Below are 23,327 nucleotides of genomic sequence, written 5' to 3'. Positions count from 1 at the left end.
TGTGTGTGTGAGTGTGTGTGTGTGTGTGTGTGTGTGTGTGTGTGTGTGTGTGTGTGTGTGTGTGTGTGTGTGTGTATGTGTGTGTGTGTGTGTGTGTGTGTGTGTGTGTATGTGTGTGTGTGTGTGTTTGTGTGTGTGTGTGTGTGTGTGTCTCTCTGTGTGTGTGTGTGTGTGTGTGTGTGTGTGTGTGTGTGTGTGTGTGTGTGTGTGTGTGTGTGTGTGTGTGTGTGATAGTGTCTATGTGTGAGAGTGTCTCACCAAAACTCGCCCTCATGACGGAACTTGACCCCCATCTTCTCCCACTCGCTCAGCGCAAGACTCTTCCACTCCGGAGACCTGCAATCACACACACAGACACAATGACACACACAATGACACATATAGCAAGACTCTTCCACTCCGGAGATCTGCAATGACACATATACACAATGACACACACAATGACACATATAGCAAGACTCTTCCACTCCGGGGACCTGCAATGACACACATGCACAATGACACACACAATGACACATATAGCAAGACTCTTCCACTCCGGAGACCTGCAATCACACACACAGACACAATGACACACACAATGACACATGTAGCAACTCTTCCACTCCGCAAACCTGCAATGACACACACAGACACAATGACACACACAATGACACATATAGCAAGACTTCCATTCCGGAGACCTGCAATACACACACACAGACACAATGACACACAATGACACATATAGCAAGACTCTTCCACTCCGCAGACCTGCAATGAAACACAGACACAATGACACACACAATGACACATATAGCAAGAGTCTTCCACTCCGGAGACCTGGAATGACACACAGACACAATGACACACACAATGACACATATATCAAGACTCTTCCACTCCGGAGACCTGCAATGACACACATACACAATGACACACACAATGACACATATATGTTCGCCTTGAGTCGCCTTTTGGTGAGATATGTCCGCGTTATAAATATTCGTATTATTATTATTATTATTATTTATTATTATTATATAGCAAGACTCTTTCACTCCGCAGACGTATACTGGCACACATAATGGCACACATAATAACACATATAGCATGACTTCCCTTCTTTGTCTCTGTTATTCTAGTGAAAAAATATCCAGCGATATTTCTCCGTAGGCCTAGAGTTCGGCCATGACCTAGGCAAAATAACTTACGCAGCCGCAGAAACAAGAAAAAGAAAATGTTTATGAAATGATTGGGAGTCACGCAAATGTGACCTCTTGATTCCGACCATGAACCCGCTGTTGATAATCTGGAAGGTCGTACCAGAAATGCAGATCTATCTCTGGCCGATTCATAGATTCAACCTACAAACTGCGACCTCATCTGTGATCAGATGGCCAAGCAATGCGTGAAATCTGTTATTCTAAAGCCTTATGGCTCTTTTCGACAACCATTAAACGGATGAAATTAACCACATGCAGTTTATTTCTTCACAAAATTGCAAACGTATCAATACAGTCTCCTGTTGGGTTCGGTGTTTTGCACAAACATGTCTTCCACACGATAGATTCGCTGATTTGTCTTACGAAGCCGTCATCAACACGAACACAATGATTGCAGAAGCAAACTCTGTACCTACACGACCGAGACACAAGACTGGTTATTTCACAGCTGCAATGCGAACAGAGAACCACAAGACGTTTTGGGTAAGCTTACTCACGTCAAGTCTTCACTGACAAGCTAGGAACAGACGGAAAAGTCCGAACAAAAGTAAATAGGGAGATTCAAAAGACAGCACGTTTCGTTTTGCAGCTCGTTTCGTTTGGTGAATGAGTCACCCCGCGAAACGGAACGTGAAACGAGACGGCATAGGCCGCAGACAAGATTTAGATGTATTCACGTTTCGTTTCGGAATGAAGGAAGGGCGATAAATCTTCAAGTGAAATTATCACGTCTGTCCTCGATCAGAATGGGAAAAAAAACCCTAGGAGGTGGTCCAGAATCGGGCATACTTTGATTATTTTCAGTCCAAATAAATCACACAGACTTTGTTTATACAAATCACATACGAAGCCAGAATAAAAATTCGATGCGATGACCTACTTCTGCTTCGCCATTTGCTTTCTCACCATGAAGTTGGATAAATGTACCAGGATCAGCACCCTTCAAAATATTTCAGTTCACAACAGTTGTCTACCTCCAATGAACACATTCTCAGCGCTGAAAGACTGTGAAAGGGTTGATGAATCTAGCAATGCATAAAATGGCCAACAAATAAAACTGTTAGTGTGCAAAAATACTCACAAAAGTTGACGAAATATTGTTCGTTTTTTGGGGGTGGAAAACGTGACTGCGTTTTGACGTTCCACGTTCCGTTTCAGTTGACCTTCACCTTTCCAGCGAGAGACCCCCGAAATGATGACGTTTACCACAACTTCAAAACGAAACGTCCCGACGTTTCGTTTTTTAAATCTCCCTAATGACGTCAAAGTCTCTTTCGCTTTGCGTGTAACTTTGTCATGACGTCTTTTTGTGACAGCAACAATAATTTCGCTTCCGGAGACATTTTAGACTGAAAAGCAACTCAAAAGAAGTACTGTAGCTGAGCCTGTGTCTTAAAACAGCTGAAACACTCTTTTGGGTTGCCGTTTCAATGTTAACCAAAAGGTTAAAGAAAAATAACAATGTTCAGTTGCGAAATGACAGTCGACTGAGCATTTATTCCGGTTGATGAATGTACGATTGAAGCTTCTATTCACTCCGTCAACCAACAAGACTAGATTTGTAGCAGACGACGAACAAAGTATGCGTTGTTCCTGTCTTGTGATGACGATTATGCCGTTATAAATTATCTGTACGTTGTGAAGACATTTCAAAAAAAAATTAGCTTTGATGCGTCACGGGATATCTACGTTTTCATCCATGGAATTGGTATTTTGTCTCGGCAGGGTGAATCAATTTATGATGTCATTTGCGGACAAAACTGGTCTTGCCAAGACTGAAACAAAATATAGCTTTACAACTTCTAGGCTTGCGTTGATTATTCTGCCCATGGTGAATTTCCCATGCTTTGTTTCCACATCCCATGACAAATTCTCCTTACTTTGGTCATGCCATATATACTTTACAGCTCAGATTCATCCATGGTATAGCGTGATATTTTGTCTCGACGGGGTGAAATAATATAATTGTCATAAAGTGGTTTGCATGTGAAATAAATGAAATTACTTTCATATGTACGTGTTCTGCCCTATTGCACTGTCTCTACCCTTTTCACACCAAACACTTCAACAACAGAATTTGGGAGGATACAGGCTTATTATTTCCTCAACCAAAACAACATAATTCTTCTCTTCAAATACATCAATACGAATCAACTTTTCGACACACAGTTCACACAATCTTTTAGCTTTCACTCAATGCATGTAAATACATATTATAAAGATACTTTCTCAAATATAGATTAACGCACACAAGAAGGTACTGACAGACACTCACGAGTTCGAATCACGGCTCACTGCATGTCACCAGTTTCACTTCCTTGTGTCGCTGAATCCTCGTAGAATAATGAATTCCCAAAAACTCTCATTGTAGATGCCAACACACACCTTTCACGACAAAGATGATTAAGTCCCAGAATTCACCTTATAGATGCCTCACACACCTTTCACGTTTCTCCCCGAGAAACCCTTCCGCCATTAGCGAAAACAACCGTCGTCAGCTACGACCGGTAACGATGAAGACTCCCCTCGTCTAGTCATCTGCGCCGATGTGGTCCCTTGCTCGCCACCATCGTCCCGCGCTTCTCCGTGTAGGGTCCCTCCCTTGTACACGCCATGGAAACTCCTCATGGAAACTCCTAAAGAATGTAACCAAGTCTTAATACAACATTCTCTAAAACCATCTCTTCTTCCAAACGTTCATGTACCAACTCATACATTCTCGTTCATTCTACGTTCACATTCCGTCCACATTCAATATCCAAACTAATACTTAATCTATGAATAACACTGCCATACAAAGCATCACCGTCTTAAACATAACATAAATGCGTAACATTTATGTTCAAGAAATTCCCCATGAAAAACCGTAATACAATTACATCAAGAATTCTCTCAAAACTTCACACTAAGATTTAGTGTACTTTGTATACACTAACCTTTACACTGCAGCTATGTAATCAAACTTCAATAATATACAACATAGTAAATCATTTACCTTAAGAGAACCGTCTCTTGAAAGAGTGAATTTGTCCCAGACAAATTTGACACCCGCTTAGATACCTTGCTCGGTCGAGCCTCTACAGCGTTGTGACGATATCAAACCCAAACCAGCTACATGTCTCAAAACACAGCTCATCTCAAGCTCAAGCCAGTTTTGCGTGCAACGCACAAAACACGTGAATAACGCCCTCCAGTCTCTACGCCTCGCGCTACAACATTTAGGGAGGTTAAAATCACGACGTTGTTCACATCACAAATTATGCTACTCACATCTTTGTGACAATAATGACGTCATTCGAGGCTCGTCATCATATTATTCATTGATCCAGTCTCGACAAAATATCACGCAATACCATGGATGGACGGAGCTGTAACTTATACACATAATGACACACACAATGAACCACATAATGACACACACACACACACACTGACACATATAATGACACACACAATGACATACATAATGACACACACAATGACATACATAATGACACACACAATGACACACAATGACACATATCGACACACATATTGACACACATGACATGTGTAATGACACACATAATGGCACACATAATAACACACACGATGACACCCATAATGACACATAATGACATACATTATGACACACATAATTATACACATGACACACATAATGACACACATAATGACACACATAATGACACACATAATGACACACATATAGACACCGACTCTTCAACTTAGGAGACCTTCAGTCACACGCATACGTAGGCGGTTTTCAAAGTCCTTAAAATCTCATATTATTGCACAGCTCATAGTTCATCAGATCTTGCCATTTTGTCGATACTCTTTGACAATCTTTAGAAATAGCTTTCGTCGGCGCGAGTGCTTTTTACGGATACCCTGTATGACCCTCGCTAACTCTCGGACAGCAGCATCCGTGCTCTCGTGACGGTTTCCTCCGAGCTTTTCCTTTAAATTACATGGTGAACATTGCATCACTGTTCTTTTTTTCATAATGTCACGCTTTAGCGAATAAATCTAATCAAATTATTATGTTGAGAGATGAATTTCCTCCACAACTGTCTTTACCTAGCTGAAAAAATATGCATTTGGACGATTTGTGTAGGTGTCAAAATGACACGTGTACCTGCAATGACAACGATTAAATGCTATTCACTGATTGTACAGCCAGTACACAATCTGGTTCATATTGTACGACAACCTGCAATGACAACGATTAAGGGGAGGTGGGCCAGTGCACTACCTTTTTTTTATTTTGAATGTTTTATTGTGTCTAAATGTTATTTTATGAAAGAAATGAACAAATGATGACAAACAATAGTCATGTTTTGTATTTTCGGTTGCTGGTTTTTGTTTTACGCGACAAAAACAGTCAAAATACAGACAAAAGTGGAGTACAGGAGATACACGGATTTTCATCAGATGTGATTGTCACACTTCTAATTATTGTTTTATTTTATCCTTCTGGGTATGCTCTAGGGGATTACGAAGCAGATCTTGTTTATTATATTTATATTTGGAGTTAGGAACACTTCTTTGTTACAACTGTCAAACTTTAGGGTAACGCTTGCGAAATTATTTTTTGAAATAATCTGGATATGACTATAATAAAATTTCAGCAAAATCCCTTCGTAATCCCCTAGAATGTTATATTCTGCACAAACTACAAAAGAAAATATTGCTCTAGCTAAATTACAGCCAGAGAAATCGCGTAACTCAAGACGTAACCGTAGGCAAAATGGCTGAACTGAGAAAAACGACATTGAAGATTGAACACCACAGAAACACTATTGAAACAGACACACAAGGACACAACTGTGTTATGAATGAACAGCTTAGTTTATTTGAATTGCAAACTACTTAGCCTTTAGCACGCCAGCAGCGAATTTATGCGTCCATCCCTTCTTTCCCTCTGTCAACCAGCATGGGGATACTGCCCCAGCGCTAAACGTGTATCAATGACCCGATTCTCGTTTGTATTTGCATGCAAGAATAACGGTATTTTTAACGGTAACTTACTTGAGCCAGAACGAGGCTTCTTTCCTTCCGTTATCTCGTCGTGTCTTTTGCGCTGAATGTGTTGGTCGAAGTTTTCTGCTTTTGTTTTTACATCGATACAGTACTTTAGTGCTTCGACAAGCAAGATGGAGGATGATGAGTTTGAAACTTTTGTTTGAGTTTGTTTTTTGACAACAAATCGTACGTGGAATCTGAACGATTTACTGAGGAAGCTCTTCGCAATGAACTGTGTATCGCGGTGAAGAAAATGACACAGTGACAGTGACGGAATTTACGAAAGTGCAGATTGATACAAACAGTTGCTGATCCAGTTTCGTTCGTGAAATGGCAGACCCAGCAAACATTACCGATAATCTGACTGATGTTGGATACTTTCTCCTGTTTTTGTTTTTTTGCGTAGCAAATGCTCGACTTGCTTGTCGAGGAGATACTGCTCAGAAACTGACTCAAATTCAGCGCAAAGCAAGCCAGTTGCAAGACGTAAAAAGTCTGCGCCATGCATGGCGTGTTCGGAAATGGCGACCTGTGGATCTGCGTGGAGATCAAAGCTTTCCTCTGTATCGGAAACACCGGCAGAATCCAAACTTTGGCCTAGTACCAGCGGAAATACTTGTTGTTGCTAACCGAACTAATAAAGACATTGTCCTCTTTCTTATTTCGAACCATTGTTATCGTATCAAAGGTTGTTTCTCAAAGAAAAATTCGCTTTCGGTTGTCACCGATCGTTTGATGTGTAACCAGGATGTTGTAAAACCGAGTGAACTTCGGGTGTTCCCGTCATGGCCGAGAGTCTCTTCGGTAGTTTCCGTATGCAAAATTCGTAAGCTGAGCATGCGCACTCACAAAGTAAACTGGTTCCCGATTTCGGTTTATGAAACGAACCAATGGATGTCGAGTACCTTCCAAATAAGGACATTTCCGTTCGATTCCGTTCGATTACGATTGCTGCTTTTGCAACGGACTAGTGGCTGAGTGAATGGAACATTCATCAAAACACTGATGTCATGTTATAGGTCAAGAGCTGCTGCGCAGTTTCGTATGTCGTGAATGCACTGTTTTGCTGAGGACAAAGCCGTAACTAGCCTTTGAAATGAGACATTTTTTGGCGGGGGAATATCGACTACAGAAGACAATCAATGCCACACATGTTCACATTTTGTCTTTATTGACAGATAAATAGGACACTTTTGACAAAAACACTGACACACATGGATGATAGGTATGTTATGGAAACATAATCTGCTAAAATACCCAAAACAGTGTTTTGAACGATTTGGTCAATTTTGCACTGGCCCACCTGCCCTTAAATGCTATTCACTGATTGTACAGCCAGTACACAATCTGGTTCATATTGTACGACAATCTGCAATGACAACGATTAAATGCTATTCACTGATTGTACAGCCAGTACACAATCTGGTTCATATTGTACGACAATCTGCAATGACAACGATTAAATGCTATTCACTGATTGTACAGCCAGTACAAAATCTGGTTCATATTGTACGACAATTTGCAAAGGACAATGAATCTCTTGCAACTGTGGGCGCATATGAGTTTCGTTTCTTTTGTCCCCTACTGTACATTCTGTCGACCTTATGCTCCCGTTCACTTTGTGTCGGTTTCAAAAGCAAACTCAAGTAGTATGCATTTCAAGTGTGACAGGCGTTACGTTGGCACTCCAGCTAAAAAATGCATTGACCAATCGCCGAAAGGGGCTAAAGTCATTTCATGAAAAATGTCCCTACCCAGAATTCCAAACGGTTCTTGAGATTTAGAAAGACCGACCGACCGACCGACCGAGAGACAGTCCAACAGAACGACAGACAGACAGACAGGCAGGCAGGCAAACAGATAGACAGACAAACAGGCACACAAACAGACAGACAGACAGACAGACCGACCGACAAGACAAGACAAGACAAGACAAGACAAGACAAGACAAGACACAGACCCGTCAGACCAGGGTCCAGTCCATTCCTTGGCCTCCCTGGGATTGAAGAGACGAGAGAAGAAAAGACAAGCCAAGGCAAGACAAGACAAGACAAGACAAGACAAGACCCGTCAGACCAGGGTCCAGTCCATTCCTTGGTCTCCCTGAGGTTGAAGAGATGAGAGAAGACAAGACAAGACAAGACAAGACAAGACAAGACAAGACAAGACAAGACACTGACCCGTCAGACCAGGGTCCAGTCCATTCCTTGGCCTCCCAGGGATTAAAGAGACGCAACAGCTGTAGCCAGGAGCTACCAACCGCCCCTTGTAACGACTTCTTCACCTCGATCAGCTTGGCTGACGTCATCGTGTAGCCTTGGCCCAGGATCAGCCCGTTTTCTCCATCACTTCCTCTGTCTTCCTCCGGGCACTGAAACAGGACGTCATCATCACAAATGACGTGGTCATCCTCATCGTTGCCATCATCCTAACTGACGTCATATTCATCGCTGAGGTCATAATCATAACTGACGTCATCGTGTAGCCCTGACCCAGGATTTTTCGCTTACAGGGATCACTTGACCGTCGCTCAAATAAGGGTTACCTCAAAATCGACTGGACAAAAACGCTTCTTTCCTGTGATCCCACTCACATCCGAAAGAGACGTTCGTGTGTGGGTTGGTGCTCCAGGTCAAAACTCTCACCTTTACCCTTTGTCCCCTGTGACCCCACTCACATCTGTTAGGGGCTCCGCTCACATATGTAACTTCAGCAGGACCGACGACGCACTGCAGATTATCCCAGCCCGCAACACGTTGCATGAAAGAACAAGTCGCGTAAGGCGAAAATACAACATTTAGTCAAGTAGCTGTCGAACTCACAGAATGAAACGCAATGCAATTTTTTCAGCAAGACCGTATACTCGTAGCATCGTCAGTCGACAAGAAGAGCGGTTTAGTAGTTGCGCTGAGAAGGATAGCACGCTTTTCTGTACCTCTCTTCGTTTTAACTTTCTGAGCGTGTTTTTAATCCAAACATATCATATCTATACGTTTTTGGAATCAGGAACCGACAAGGAATAAGATGAACGTGTTTTTAAATTGATTTCGAAAATTTAATTTTGATAATAATTTTTATATTTTTAATTTTCAGAGCTTGTTTTTAATCCAAATATAACATTTTTATATGTTTTTGGAATCAGAAAATGATGAAAAATAAGATAAACGTAAATTTGGATCGTTTTATAAATTTTTTTTTTTTTTTACAATTTTCAGATTTTTAATGACCAAAGTCATTAATTAATGTTTAAGCCACCACGCTGAAATGCAATACCGAAGTCCGGGCTTCGTCGAAGACTACTTGACCAAAATTTCAACCAATTTGGTTGAAAAATGAGAGCGTGACAGTGCCGCCTCGACTTTCACGAAAAGCCGGATATGACGTCAATAAAGACATTTATCAAAAAAATGAAAAACACGCCTGGGGATATCATACCCAGGAACTCTCATGTCAAATTTCATAAAGATTGGTCCAGTAGTTTAGTCTGAATCGCTCTACACACACACACACACACACACACACACACACACACACACACACACACACACACACATACACACGCACAGACACACACACATACGTCTCGATTCCCCCCCTCAACGTTAAAACAGGCCAAGTACTCGTCATCATCCCGATCGCAGCATAACTAATATGCAGTGCGTCGTGTGTGCCGCTGAAACTGCGCAGGTATATTCTGCCCATAAGAGAGACTGGTGCTGCAGGTCGAAGCTCTAACCTTTACCCTGTGACCCCTGTCACCTACGTGATCATTGTGACCCCACTCAAATCTATCTTGTTGACTATCCAGGTCAAACATCTAACCTTTACCATGTGACCCCTGTCACCACCTACGTGATCACTGTGACCCCACTCACATCTATCTTGTTGACTATCCAGGTCAAACATCTAACCTTTACCATGTGACCCCTGTCACCTACGTGATCACTGTGACCCCACTCACATCTATCTTGTTGACTATCCAGGTCAAACATCTAACCTTTACCATGTGACCCCTGTCACCTACGTGATCACTGTGACCCCACTCACATCTATCCTGGTGATCATGAGAGCGCCGTTGTCGCTGGCATCGGCCAGTTTCTCAAAGAGACGTTTGTGTGTAGGCTGGTCATCCAGGTCAAAGCGAGCCAGCTCCAAGCGCTCCGCCACCCCGCCCGTAAAGTCCACCAGTGCATCCGCCGCCAGCCCTTGGTTGATCGACTCGTAGTCCCCGAACAGCCTGCAACACGTCACGGCAACACGTCATGATAACACGTCAACACGATAACATTGTAACACGTCATGATAACACGTCATTTTAACACGTCATGATAACACGTCATAAGACGTCATTGCAACACATCACGGCAACGCGTCATTGTAACATGCCATGATAACACGTCATTGTAACACGTCATTGTAACGTATCATTGCTTAATAGTGTCCAAGAAAATCCAACGTTAAAGCTTTATTATTATTATTATTATTATTATTATTATTATTATTATTATTATTATTATTATTATTATTATTTATTATTATTATTGTTGAATTGTTTCTTGTATTGTTTTTGCTCTCCCTCACCCCTCAACTCCCTTTTCTGTACATAGTCTGATTTCTTTTTGTTTTAGTTCCTTTTATTTGGTGTTGAATGAAATGTGTTTTTATTGTGTTTTTTAATTTTCCATGTACCCTCACGGGGTTTTGTTGGAAGAAATAAAACTTGAACTTGAAACTTGTAACATGGCATTGTAAAACGACATTTTAACATGTCATGATAACACGTCATGGCAAAACGTCATTGTAACACCCCGCCCGTAAAGTCCACCAGTGCATCCACTGCCAGCCCTTGGTTGATCGACTCGTAGTCCCCGAACAGCCTGCGACACATCACGGTGACACGTCAGTACAACACGGTATTGTAACACGTCATTGTAACACGTAATTGTAACATGGGTCGATGACACGGCATGGTAACACGTCAGATAACATGGGTTGATGACACGGCACGGTAACACATCAGATGACATGGGTTGATGACACGGCATTATAACACGTCAGATAACATAAGTTTATGAAACGGCATGGTAACACGTCAGATGACATGGGTTGATGACACGGCATGGTAACATGTTCGATGACATGGGTTGATGACACGGCATGGTAGCACAGCATGGTAATACAGCATGGTAACACATCATGGTAACACGGCATGGTAACATGGCATGATGACACTGCATGGTAACACAGCATGGTAACACGGCATGGTAACACGGCATGGTAGCACGGCATGGTAACACGGCATGGTAACACGGCATGGTAACATGGCATGATGACATGGCATGGTAACACATCATGGTAGCACGGCATGGTAGCACGGCATGGTAACACGGCATGGTAACACGGCATGATGACACGTCATGGTAGCACGGCATGGTAACACAACATGATAACACGGCATGGTAACACGGCATGGTAACACGGCATGGTAACACGGCATGATGACACGGCATGGTAGCACGGCATGGTAACACGTCATGGTAACACGGCAGGGTGACAGGTCATGGTAACACGTCATGGTAACACGGCATGATAACACGGCATGGTAACACGGCATGATGACACGGCATGGTAACACGGCATGGTAACACAGCATGGTAACACGGCATGATGACACGACATGGTAACACATCATGGTAACACGGCATGGTAACACAGCATGGTAACACAGCATGGTAACACGGCATGGTAACACGGCATGGTGACAGGTCATGGTAACACGACATGGTAACGCGACATGGTGACAGGTCATGGTAACACGGCATGATGACACGGCATGGTAACACGGCATGGTAACACAGCATGGTAACACGGCATGGTAACACGGCATGGTAACACAGCATGGTAACACAGCATGGTGACACGGCATGGTGACACGGCATGGTAGCACGGCATGGTGACATGGCATGGTAACGCGGCATGGTAACATGGCATGGTAACACGGCATGGTAACATGGCATGATGACATGTCATGGTAGCACAGCATGGTAACACGGCATGGTAGCACGGCATGGTAACATGGCATAGTAACACGGCATGGTAACATGGCATGGAAACATGGCATGGTAACATGGCATGATGACACGGCATGGTAACACATCATGGTAACACAGCATGGTAACACAGCATGGTAGCACGGCATGGTAACACGGAATGGTAACACAGCATGGTAACACAGCATGGTAACACAGCATGGTAACACAGCATGATGACACATCATAATAACACGGCATGGTAACACGGCATGGTAACACGGCATGGTGACACGGCATGGTGACACGTCATGGTAACACGGCATGGTAATACGGCATGGTAACACGGCATGGTGACACGGCATGGTAACACGGCATGGTAACACGGCATGGTAACACGGCATGATAACACGGCATGATGACACGACATGGTAACACATCATGGTAACACAGCATGGTAACACGTCATGGTAACACGGCATGGTAACACAGCATGGTAACGCGGCATGGTGACACGTCATGGTAACACGACATGGTAACGCGACATGGTGACAGGTCATGGTAACACGGCATGGTAACGTGACATGGTAACACGGCATGGTAACACGGCATGGTAACACGGCATGGTAACACGGCATGGTAACACGGCATGGTAACACAGCATGGTAACACAGCATGGTGACACGGCATGGTGACACGGCATGGTAGCACGGCATGGTGACATGGCATGGTAACGCGGCATGGTAACATGGCATGGTAACACGGCATGGTAACATGACATGATGACACGGCATGGTAACACGACATGGTAACACGGCATGGTAACACGGCATGGTGACACGTCATGGTAACATGGCATAGTAACACGGCATGGTAACATGGCATGGTAACATGGCATGATGACACGGCATGGTAACACATCATGGTAACACAGCATGGTAACACAGCATGGTAGCACGGCATGGTAACACTGCATGGTAACACGGAATGGTAACACGGCATGGTAACATGGCATGATGACACAGCATGGTAACACAGCATGGTAACACAGCATGGTAACACAGCATGGTAACACGGCATAGTAACACGGCATGGTAACATGGCATGGTAACATGGCATGATGACACGGCATGGTAACATATCATGGTAACACATCATGGTAACACAGCATGGTAACACAGCATGGTAACACAGCATGGTAACACGGCATGGTAACACGGCATGATGACATGTCATGGTAACACAGCATGGTAACACAGCATGGTAACACGGCATGGTAACACGGCATGGTGACAGGTCATGATGACACAGCATGAAGACACGGCATGGTAACACGGCATGGTAACACGGCATGGTGACAGGTCATGGTAACACGACATGGTAACGCGGCATGGTGACAGGTCATGGTAACACGACATGGTAACAATGATACCAAGCAGACGTATGATAAAGAGACAGGGATGCCAACAACACAAGGCTACTCACATCTTTGTGACAGGCTACTCACTTGGAATAGGCCTTCTCCAACAGCGCGGACCAGAACTCGTTGCGTGACTTGGAGTGGCAGAAGATGAGCTTTCCCTCCCTGACGGGCAAGCGGTCGTCAATGACAACCTCGATCCACTGACCGAACCGCCAGAAGTTGAACTTGAACATGCCCACGTAGGGGTTCTTGTCGTCCCACTCCTGTAGCTTGTAGTCTGGTATCACATGTAGACATGAACACCGTCTGGTATCACATGGAGACATGAACACAGTCTGGTATCACACGTAGAACAGTCTGGTATCACATGTAGACATGAACACATTCTGGTATGACATGTAGGCATGAACACAGTCTGGTATCACACGTAGACATAAACATAGTCTGGTATCACACGTATACATGAACACATTATGGTATCACACATAGACATAAACACAGTCTGGTACCACATGTAGACATGAACACAGTCTGGTATCACATGTAGACATGAACACAGTCTGGTATCACATGTAGACATGAATATAGTCTGGTATCACATATAGACATGAACACAGTCTGGTATCACATGTAGACATGAATATAGTCTGGTATCACATGTAGACATGAACACAGTCTGGTATCACATGTAGACATGAACACAGTCTGGTATCACATGTAGACATGAACACAGTCTGGTATCACATGTAGACATGAACACAGTCTGGTATCACATGTAGACATGAACACAGTCTGGTATCACATGTAGACATGAACACAGTCTGGTATCACATGTAGACATGAACACAGTCTGGTATCACATATAGACATGAACACAGTCAGGTATCACCTGTAGACATGAACACAATCTGGTATCACATATATACATGAACACAGTCAGGTATCACCTGTAGACATGAACACAGTCTGGTATCACATATAGACATGAACACAGTCTGGTATCACATATAGACATGAACACAGTCTGGTATCACACGTAGACAAGAACACAGTCAGGTATCACACGTAGACATGAACACAGTCTGGTATCACCTGTAGACATGAACACAGTCTGGTATCACCTGTAGACATGAACACAGTCTGGTATCACATGTAGACATGAACACAGTCTGGTATCACATGTAGACATGAACGCAGTATGGTATCACATGTAGACATGCATACAGTCTGGTATCACATGTTGACATGAACACAGTCAGGTATTACATGTAGACATGAACACAGTCTGGTATCACATGTAGACATGAACACAGTCTGATATCGACTGTAGACATGAACACAGTCTGGTATCACACGTAGACTTGAACACAGTCTGGTATCACATATAGACATGAACGCAGTATGGTATCACATGTAGACATGAATACAGTATGGTATCACATGTAGATATGAACACAGTCTGGTATAACATATAGACATACATACAATCTGGTATTTCATATAGACATGAACACAGTCTGATATCACATTTAGACATGAATATAGTCTGGTATCACATGTAGACATGAACACAGTCTGGTATCACATGTAGAAATGTCTGGTATCACATATAGACATGAACATAGTCAGGTATCACCTGTAGACATGAACACAGTCTGGACCGGCACGGTTGGCCTAGTGGTAAGACGTCCGCCCCGTGATCGGGAGGTCGTGGGTTCGAACCCCAGCCGGGTCATACCTAAGACTTTAAATTGGCAATCTAGTGGCTGCTCTGCCTGGCGTCTGGCATTATGGGGTTAGTGCTAGGACTGGTTGGTCCGGTGTCAGAATAATGTGACTGGGTGAGACATGAAGCCTGTGCTGGGACTTCTGTCTTGTGTGTGGCGCACGTTATATGCCAAAGCAGCACCGCCCTGATATGGCCCTTCCAGTCTGATATCACACGTAGACACGCAGCTAGTCTGGTATCACACGTAGACATGGACACAGTCAGGTATCACACGTAGACATGAACACAGTCTGGTATCACACATATACATGAACACAGTCTGGTATCTCATGTAGACATGGACACAGTCAGGTATCACACGTAGACATGAACACAGTCTGGTATCACATATATACATGTACAGTCTGGTATCATACGTAGACATGACCACAGTCTGGTATCACACGTAGACACGCATCTAGTCAGGTATTACATATAGACATGTACACAGTCAGGTATTACATATAGACATAAACAGTCTGGTATCACCTGTAGACATAAACAGTCTGGTATCACACGTAGACATGACCACAGTCTGGTATCACACGTAGACACGCAGCTAGTCTGGCATCACACGTAGATATGGACACAGTCAGGTATAACACGTATACATGAACACAGTCTGGTATCACACGTAGACATGAACACACTATGGTATCACATATACATAAACATAGTCTGGTATCACACGTAGACATGGGCACAGTAAGGTGTCACACGTGGACATGAACACATTCTGGTATCACATGTGGAATGGACACAGTCAGGTATCACACGTAGACATGAACACAATCTGGTATCACACGTAGACATGAACATACTCTGGTATCACACGTAGACGTGAACAAACTCTGGTATCACATATACATGGACATAGTCTGTTATCACACATAGACATGAACACAGTCAGGCATCACACGTAGACATGAACATAGTTTGGTATCACACGTAGACATGGTCACAGTCTGGTATCACACATAGACATGAACACACTCTGGTATCACATATACATGAACATAGTCTGGTATCACACATAGACATGAACACAGTCGGGTATCACACGTAGACATGAGCACAGTCTGGTATCACACGTAGACATGAACATCGTCTGGTATCACATGTAGACATGAACACAGTCTGGTATCACATATATACATGTACATAGTCCGGTATCACATGTAGACATGAACACAGTCTGGTATCACCTGTCTACATGAACATAGTCCGGTATCACATGTAGACATGAACACAGTCAGGTATCACCTGTAGACATGAACGCAGTCTGGTATCACCTGTCTACATGAACATAGTCTGGTATCACCTGTAGACATGAACATAGTCTGGTATCACCTGTCTACATGAACATAGTCTGGTATCACCTGTAGACATGAACACAGTCAGGTATCACCTGTAGACATAAACACAGTCTGGTATCACCGTTACTCATGAACACAGTCTGGTATGACATGATGACATGAACACAGTCTGGTATCACATTTACTCATGAACACAGTCTGGTATCATCTTAGGTTATTATTGGCAAAGACACACCGTATTGATTAAAACAGAATGCCACAGTAACAACCAAGACAGACTGACACTGTAACAACCAACAAAGACTGACACTTGGGCGTGTATCTGCAAAATGACTGTGAATGGAATCATCATGTACACTCTATAAATGATGTATAAGGCTTTCATTCTTCCTCATTTTGACTATGCAGATGTAATGTTGGCAGTTGAACTTGAAAAAATGCACCTAGATGCTATTAGAACTACCATTGGAGCTGTTCGTGGAACAAGCCATCAAAAACTTTACAATGAGTCAGGTTTTACAACACTGCAAGAACGGCGCAGAAAACATAAATTGATCGTTTATTTTAAATTAGGTCCAGCGGCAGTGTATTTACAGTAACAACCAACACAGACTGACATAGTAACAACCAGCACAGACTGACACAGTAACAACCCGCACAAACTGACACAGTAACAACCAACACAGACTGACATAGTAACAACCAACACAGCCTGACACAGTAACAACCAGCACAGACTGACACAGTAACAACCAACACAGACTGACACAGTAACAACCAACACAGACTGACACAGTAACAACCAGCACAGACTGACACAGTAACAACCAACACAGACTGACACAGTAACAACCAACACAGACTGACACAGTAACAACCAACACAGACTGACACAGTAACAACCAGCACAGACTGACACAGTAACAACCAACACAGACTGACACAGTAACAACTAACACAGACTGACATAGTAACAACCAACACAGACTGACACAGTAACAACCAACACAGACTGACACAGTAACAACCAACACAGACTGACATAGTAACAACCAACACAGACTGACACAGTAACAACCAACACAGACTGACACAGTAACAACCAGCACAGACTGACACAGTAACAACCAACACAGACTGACACAGTAACAACCAACACAGACTGACACAGTAACAACCAGCACAGACTGACACAGTAACAACCAACACAGACTGACACAGTAACAACCAACACAGACTGACACAATAACAACCAACACAGACTGACACAGTGACAACCAACACAGACTGACATAGTAACAACCAACACAGACTGACACAGTAACAACCAACACAGACTGACACAGTAACAACCAACACAGACTGACACAGTAACAACCAACACAGACTGACACAGTAACAACCAACACAGACTGACATAGTAACAACCAACACAGACTGACACAGTAACGACCAACACAGATTGACATAGTAACAACCAACACAGACTGACACAGTAACAACCAACACAGACTGACATAGTAACAACCAACACAGATTGACACAGTAACAACCAACACAGACTGACACAGTAACAACCAACACAGACTGACACAGTAACAACCAGCACAGACTGACACAGTAACAACCAACACAGACTGACACAGTAACAACCAACACAGACTGACACAGTAACAACCAACACAGACTGACACAGTAACAACCAACACAGACTGACACAGTAACAACCAACACAGACTGACATAGTAACAACCAACACAGACTGACACAGTAACAACCAACACAGACTGACACAGTAACAACCAACACAGACTGACATAGTAACAACCAACACAGACTGACATAGTAACAACCAACACAGACTGACACAGTAACAACCAACACAGACTGACACAGTAACAACCAACACAGACTGACACAGTAACAACCAGCACAGACTGACACAGTAACAACCAACACAGACTGACATAGTAACAACCAACACAGACTGACACAGTAACAACCAGCACAGACTGACACAGTAACAACCAACACAGACTGACACAGTAACAACCAACACAGACTGACACAGTAACAACCAACACAGACTGACACAGTAACAACCAACACAGACTGACACAGTAACAACCAACACAGACTGACACAGTAACAACCAACACAGACTGACACAGTAACAACCAACACAGACTGACATAGTAACAACCAACACAGACTGACACAGTAACAACCAACACAGACTGACATAGTAACAACCAACACAGACTGACACAGTAACGACCAACACAGACTGACACAGTAACAACCAACACAGACTGACATAGTAACAACCAACACAGGCTGACACAGTAACAACCAACACAGACTGACACAGTAACAACCAACACAGACTGACACAGTGACAACCAACACAGACTGACAGAGTAACAACCAACACAGACTGACATAGTAACAACCAACACAGACTGACACAGTAACAACCAACACAGACTGACACAGTAACAACCAACACAGACTGACACAGTAACAACCAACACAGACTGACACAGTAACAACCAGCACAGGCTGACACAGTAACAACCAACACAGACAGACATAGTAACAACCAACACAGACAGACACAGTAACAACCAACACAGACTGACACAGTAACAACCAACACAGACTGACACAGTAACAACCAACACAGACTGACACAGTAACAACCAACACAGACTGACATAGTAACAACCAACACAGACTGACATAGTAACAACCAGCACAGACTGACATAGTAACAACCAACACAGGCTGACACAGTAACAACCAACACAGACTGACATAGTAACAACCAACACAGACTGACACAGTAACAACCAACACAGACTGACACAGTAACAACCAACACAGACTGACACAGTAACAACCAACACAGACTGACACAGTAACAACCAACACAGACTGACACAGTAACAACCAACACAGACTGACACAGTAACAACCAACACAGACTGACACAGTAACAACCAACACAGACTGACACAGTAACAACCAACACAGACTGACACAGTAACAACCAACACAGACTGACACAGCAACAACCAACACAGACTGACACAGTAACAACCAACACAGACTGACACAGTAACAACCAACACAGACTGACACAGTAACAACCAACACAGACTGACATAGTAACAACCAACACAGACTGACATAGTAACAACCAACACAGACTGACACAGTAACAACCAACACAGACTGACACAGTAACAACCAACACAGACTGACACAGTAACAACCAACACAGACTGACACAGTAACAACCAACACAGACTGACACAGTAACAACCAACACAGACTGACATAGTAACAACCAACACAGACTGACACAGAAACAACCAGCACAGGCTGACACAGTAACAACCAACACAGACTGACACAGTAACAACCAACACAGACTGACACAGTAACAACCAACACAGACTGACATAGTAACAACCAACACAGACTGACATAGTAACAACCAACACAGACTGACACAGTAACAACCAACACAGACTGACATAGTAACAACAAACACAGACTGACATAGTAACAACCAACACAGACTGACACAGTAACAACCAACACAGACTGACACAGTAACAACCAACACAGACTGACACAATAACAACCAACATAGACTGACACAGTGACAACCAACACAGACTGACACAGTAACAACCAACACAGACTGACACAGTAACAACCAACACAGACTGACACAGTAACAACCAACACAGACTGACACAGTAACAACCAACACAGACTGACATAGTAACAACCAACACAGACTGACATAGTAACAACCAACACAGACTGACACAGTAACAACCAACACAGACTGACACAGTAACAACCAACACAGACTGACACAGTAACAACCAACACAGACTGACACAGTAACAACCAACACAGACTGACACAGTAACAACCAACACAGACTGACATAGTAACAACCAACACAGACTGACATAGTAACAACCAACACAGACTGACACAGTAACAACCAACACAGACTGACACAGTAACAACCAACACAGACTGACATAGTAACAACCAACACAGACTGACACAGTAACAACCAACACAGACTGACACAGTAACAACCAACACAGACTGACATAGTAACAACCAACACAGACTGACACAGTAACAACCAACACAGACTGACATAGTAACAACCAACACAGACTGACACAGTAACAACCAACACAGACTGACATAGTAACAACCAACACAGACTGACACAGTAACAACCAACACAGACTGACACAGTAACAACCAGCACAGACTGACACAGTAACAACCAACACAGACTGACATAGTAACAACCAACACAGACTGACACAGTAACAACCAACACAGACTGACACAGTAACAACCAACACAGACTGACATAGTAACAACCAACACAGACTGACACAGTAACAACCAACACAGACTGACACAGTAACAACCAACACAGACTGACACAGTAACAACCAACACAGACTGACACAGTAACAACCAACACAGACTGACACAGTAACAACCAACACAGACTGACACAGTAACAACCAACACAGACTGACACAGTAACAACCAACACAGACTGACACAGTAACAACCAACACAGACTGACATAGTAACAACCAACACAGACTGACATAGTAACAACCAACACAGACTGACACAGTAACAACCAACACAGACTGACACAGTAACAACCAACACAGACTGACACAGTAACAACCAGTACAGACTGACACAGTAACAACCAACACAGACTGACACAGTAACAACCAACACAGACTGACACAGTAACAACCAGTACAGACTGACACAGTAACAACCAACACAGACTGACACAGTAACAACCAGTACAGACTGACATGGTAACAACCAACACAGACTGACACAGTAACAACCAACACAGACTGACACAGTAACAACCAACACAGACTGACACAGTAACAACCAACACAGACTGACACAGTAACAACCAACACAGACTGACACAGTAACAACCAACACAGACTGACACAGTAACAACCAGCACAGACTGACACAGTAACAACCAACACAGACTGACACAGTAACAACCAACACAGACTGACACAGTAACAACCAGCACAGACTGACACAGTAACAACCAACACAGACTGACACAGTAACAACCAACACAGACTGACACAGTAACAACCAACACAGACTGACACAGTAACAACCAACACAGACTGACACAGTAACAACCAACACAGATTGACACAGTAACAACCAGCACAGACTGACACAGTAACAACCAACACAGACTGACACAGTAACAACCAACACAGACTGACACAGTAACAACCAACACAGACTGACACAGTAACAACCAGCACAGACTGACACAGTAACAACCAACACAGACTGACACAGTAACAACCAACACAGACTGACACAGTAACAACCAACACAGCCTGACACAGTAACAACCAACACAGACTGACACAGTAACAACCAACACAGACTGACACAGTAACAACCAACACAGACTGACACAGTAACAACCAACACAGACTGACACAGTAACAACCAACACAGACTGACACAGTAACAACGAACACAGACTGACACAGTAACAACCAACACAGACTGACACAGTAACAACCAACACAGACTGACACAGTAACAACCAACACAGACTGACACAGTAACAACGAACACAGACTGACACAGTAACAACCAACACAGACTGACACAGTAACAACCAACACAGACTGACACAGTAACAACGAACACAGACTGACACAGTAACAACCAACACAGACTGACACAGTAACAACCAACACAGATTGACACAGTAACAACCAGCACAGACTGACACAGTAACAACCAACACAGACTGACACAGTAACAACCAACACAGACTGACACAGTAACAACCAACACAGACTGACACAGTAACAACCAACACAGACTGACACAGTAACAACCAACACAGACTGACACAGTAACAACCAACACAGACTGACACAGTAACAACCAACACAGACTGACACAGTAACAACCAACACAGACTGACATAGTAACAACCAACACAGACTGACACAGTAACAACCAACACAGACTGACATAGTAACAACCAACACAGACAGACACAGTAACAACCAACACAGACTGACACAGTAACAACCAACACAGACTGACACAGTAACAACCAACACAGACTGACACAGTAACAACCAACACAGACTGACACAGTAACAATCAACACAGACTGACACAGTAACAACCAACACAGACTGACACAATAACAACCAACACAGACTGACACAGTAACAACCAGCACAGACTGACACAGTAACAACCAACACAGACTGACACAGTAACAACCAACACAGACTGACACAGTAACAACCAACACAGACTGACACAGTAACAACCAACACAGACTGACACAGTAACAACCAACACAGACTGACATAGTAACAACCAACACAGACAGACACAGTAACAACCAACACAGACTGACACAGTAACAACCAACACAGACTGACACAGTAACAACCAACACAGACT

General features: G+C 43.3%; 1 protein-coding gene across 1 annotated transcript in view; it reads right to left on the bottom strand.

Annotated features, from left to right (window-relative positions):
• Nucleotides 1-23,327, bottom strand: part of LOC138951250 (calpain-5-like) — a 132,648-nt gene that overhangs the window by 48,406 nt on the left and 60,915 nt on the right. Inside the window, exons 4-7 of the mRNA XM_070322898.1 lie at nt 13,764-13,956; nt 10,275-10,464; nt 8,408-8,598; nt 259-336 (exon numbers count right to left, since the gene is read on the bottom strand). Coding sequence (XP_070178999.1) covers nt 259-336; nt 8,408-8,598; nt 10,275-10,464; nt 13,764-13,956 — 652 coding nt within the window. The remainder of the gene's footprint in view (nt 1-258; nt 337-8,407; nt 8,599-10,274; nt 10,465-13,763; nt 13,957-23,327) is intronic.

This window comes from Littorina saxatilis, linkage group LG16 (genome assembly GCF_037325665.1).
Source record: "Littorina saxatilis isolate snail1 linkage group LG16, US_GU_Lsax_2.0, whole genome shotgun sequence".
NCBI lineage: Eukaryota > Metazoa > Mollusca > Gastropoda > Littorinimorpha > Littorinidae > Littorina > Littorina saxatilis.
The sequence above is the reverse complement of the archived record's forward strand: the minus strand, read 5'-3'. Positions and strand labels throughout refer to the sequence as shown.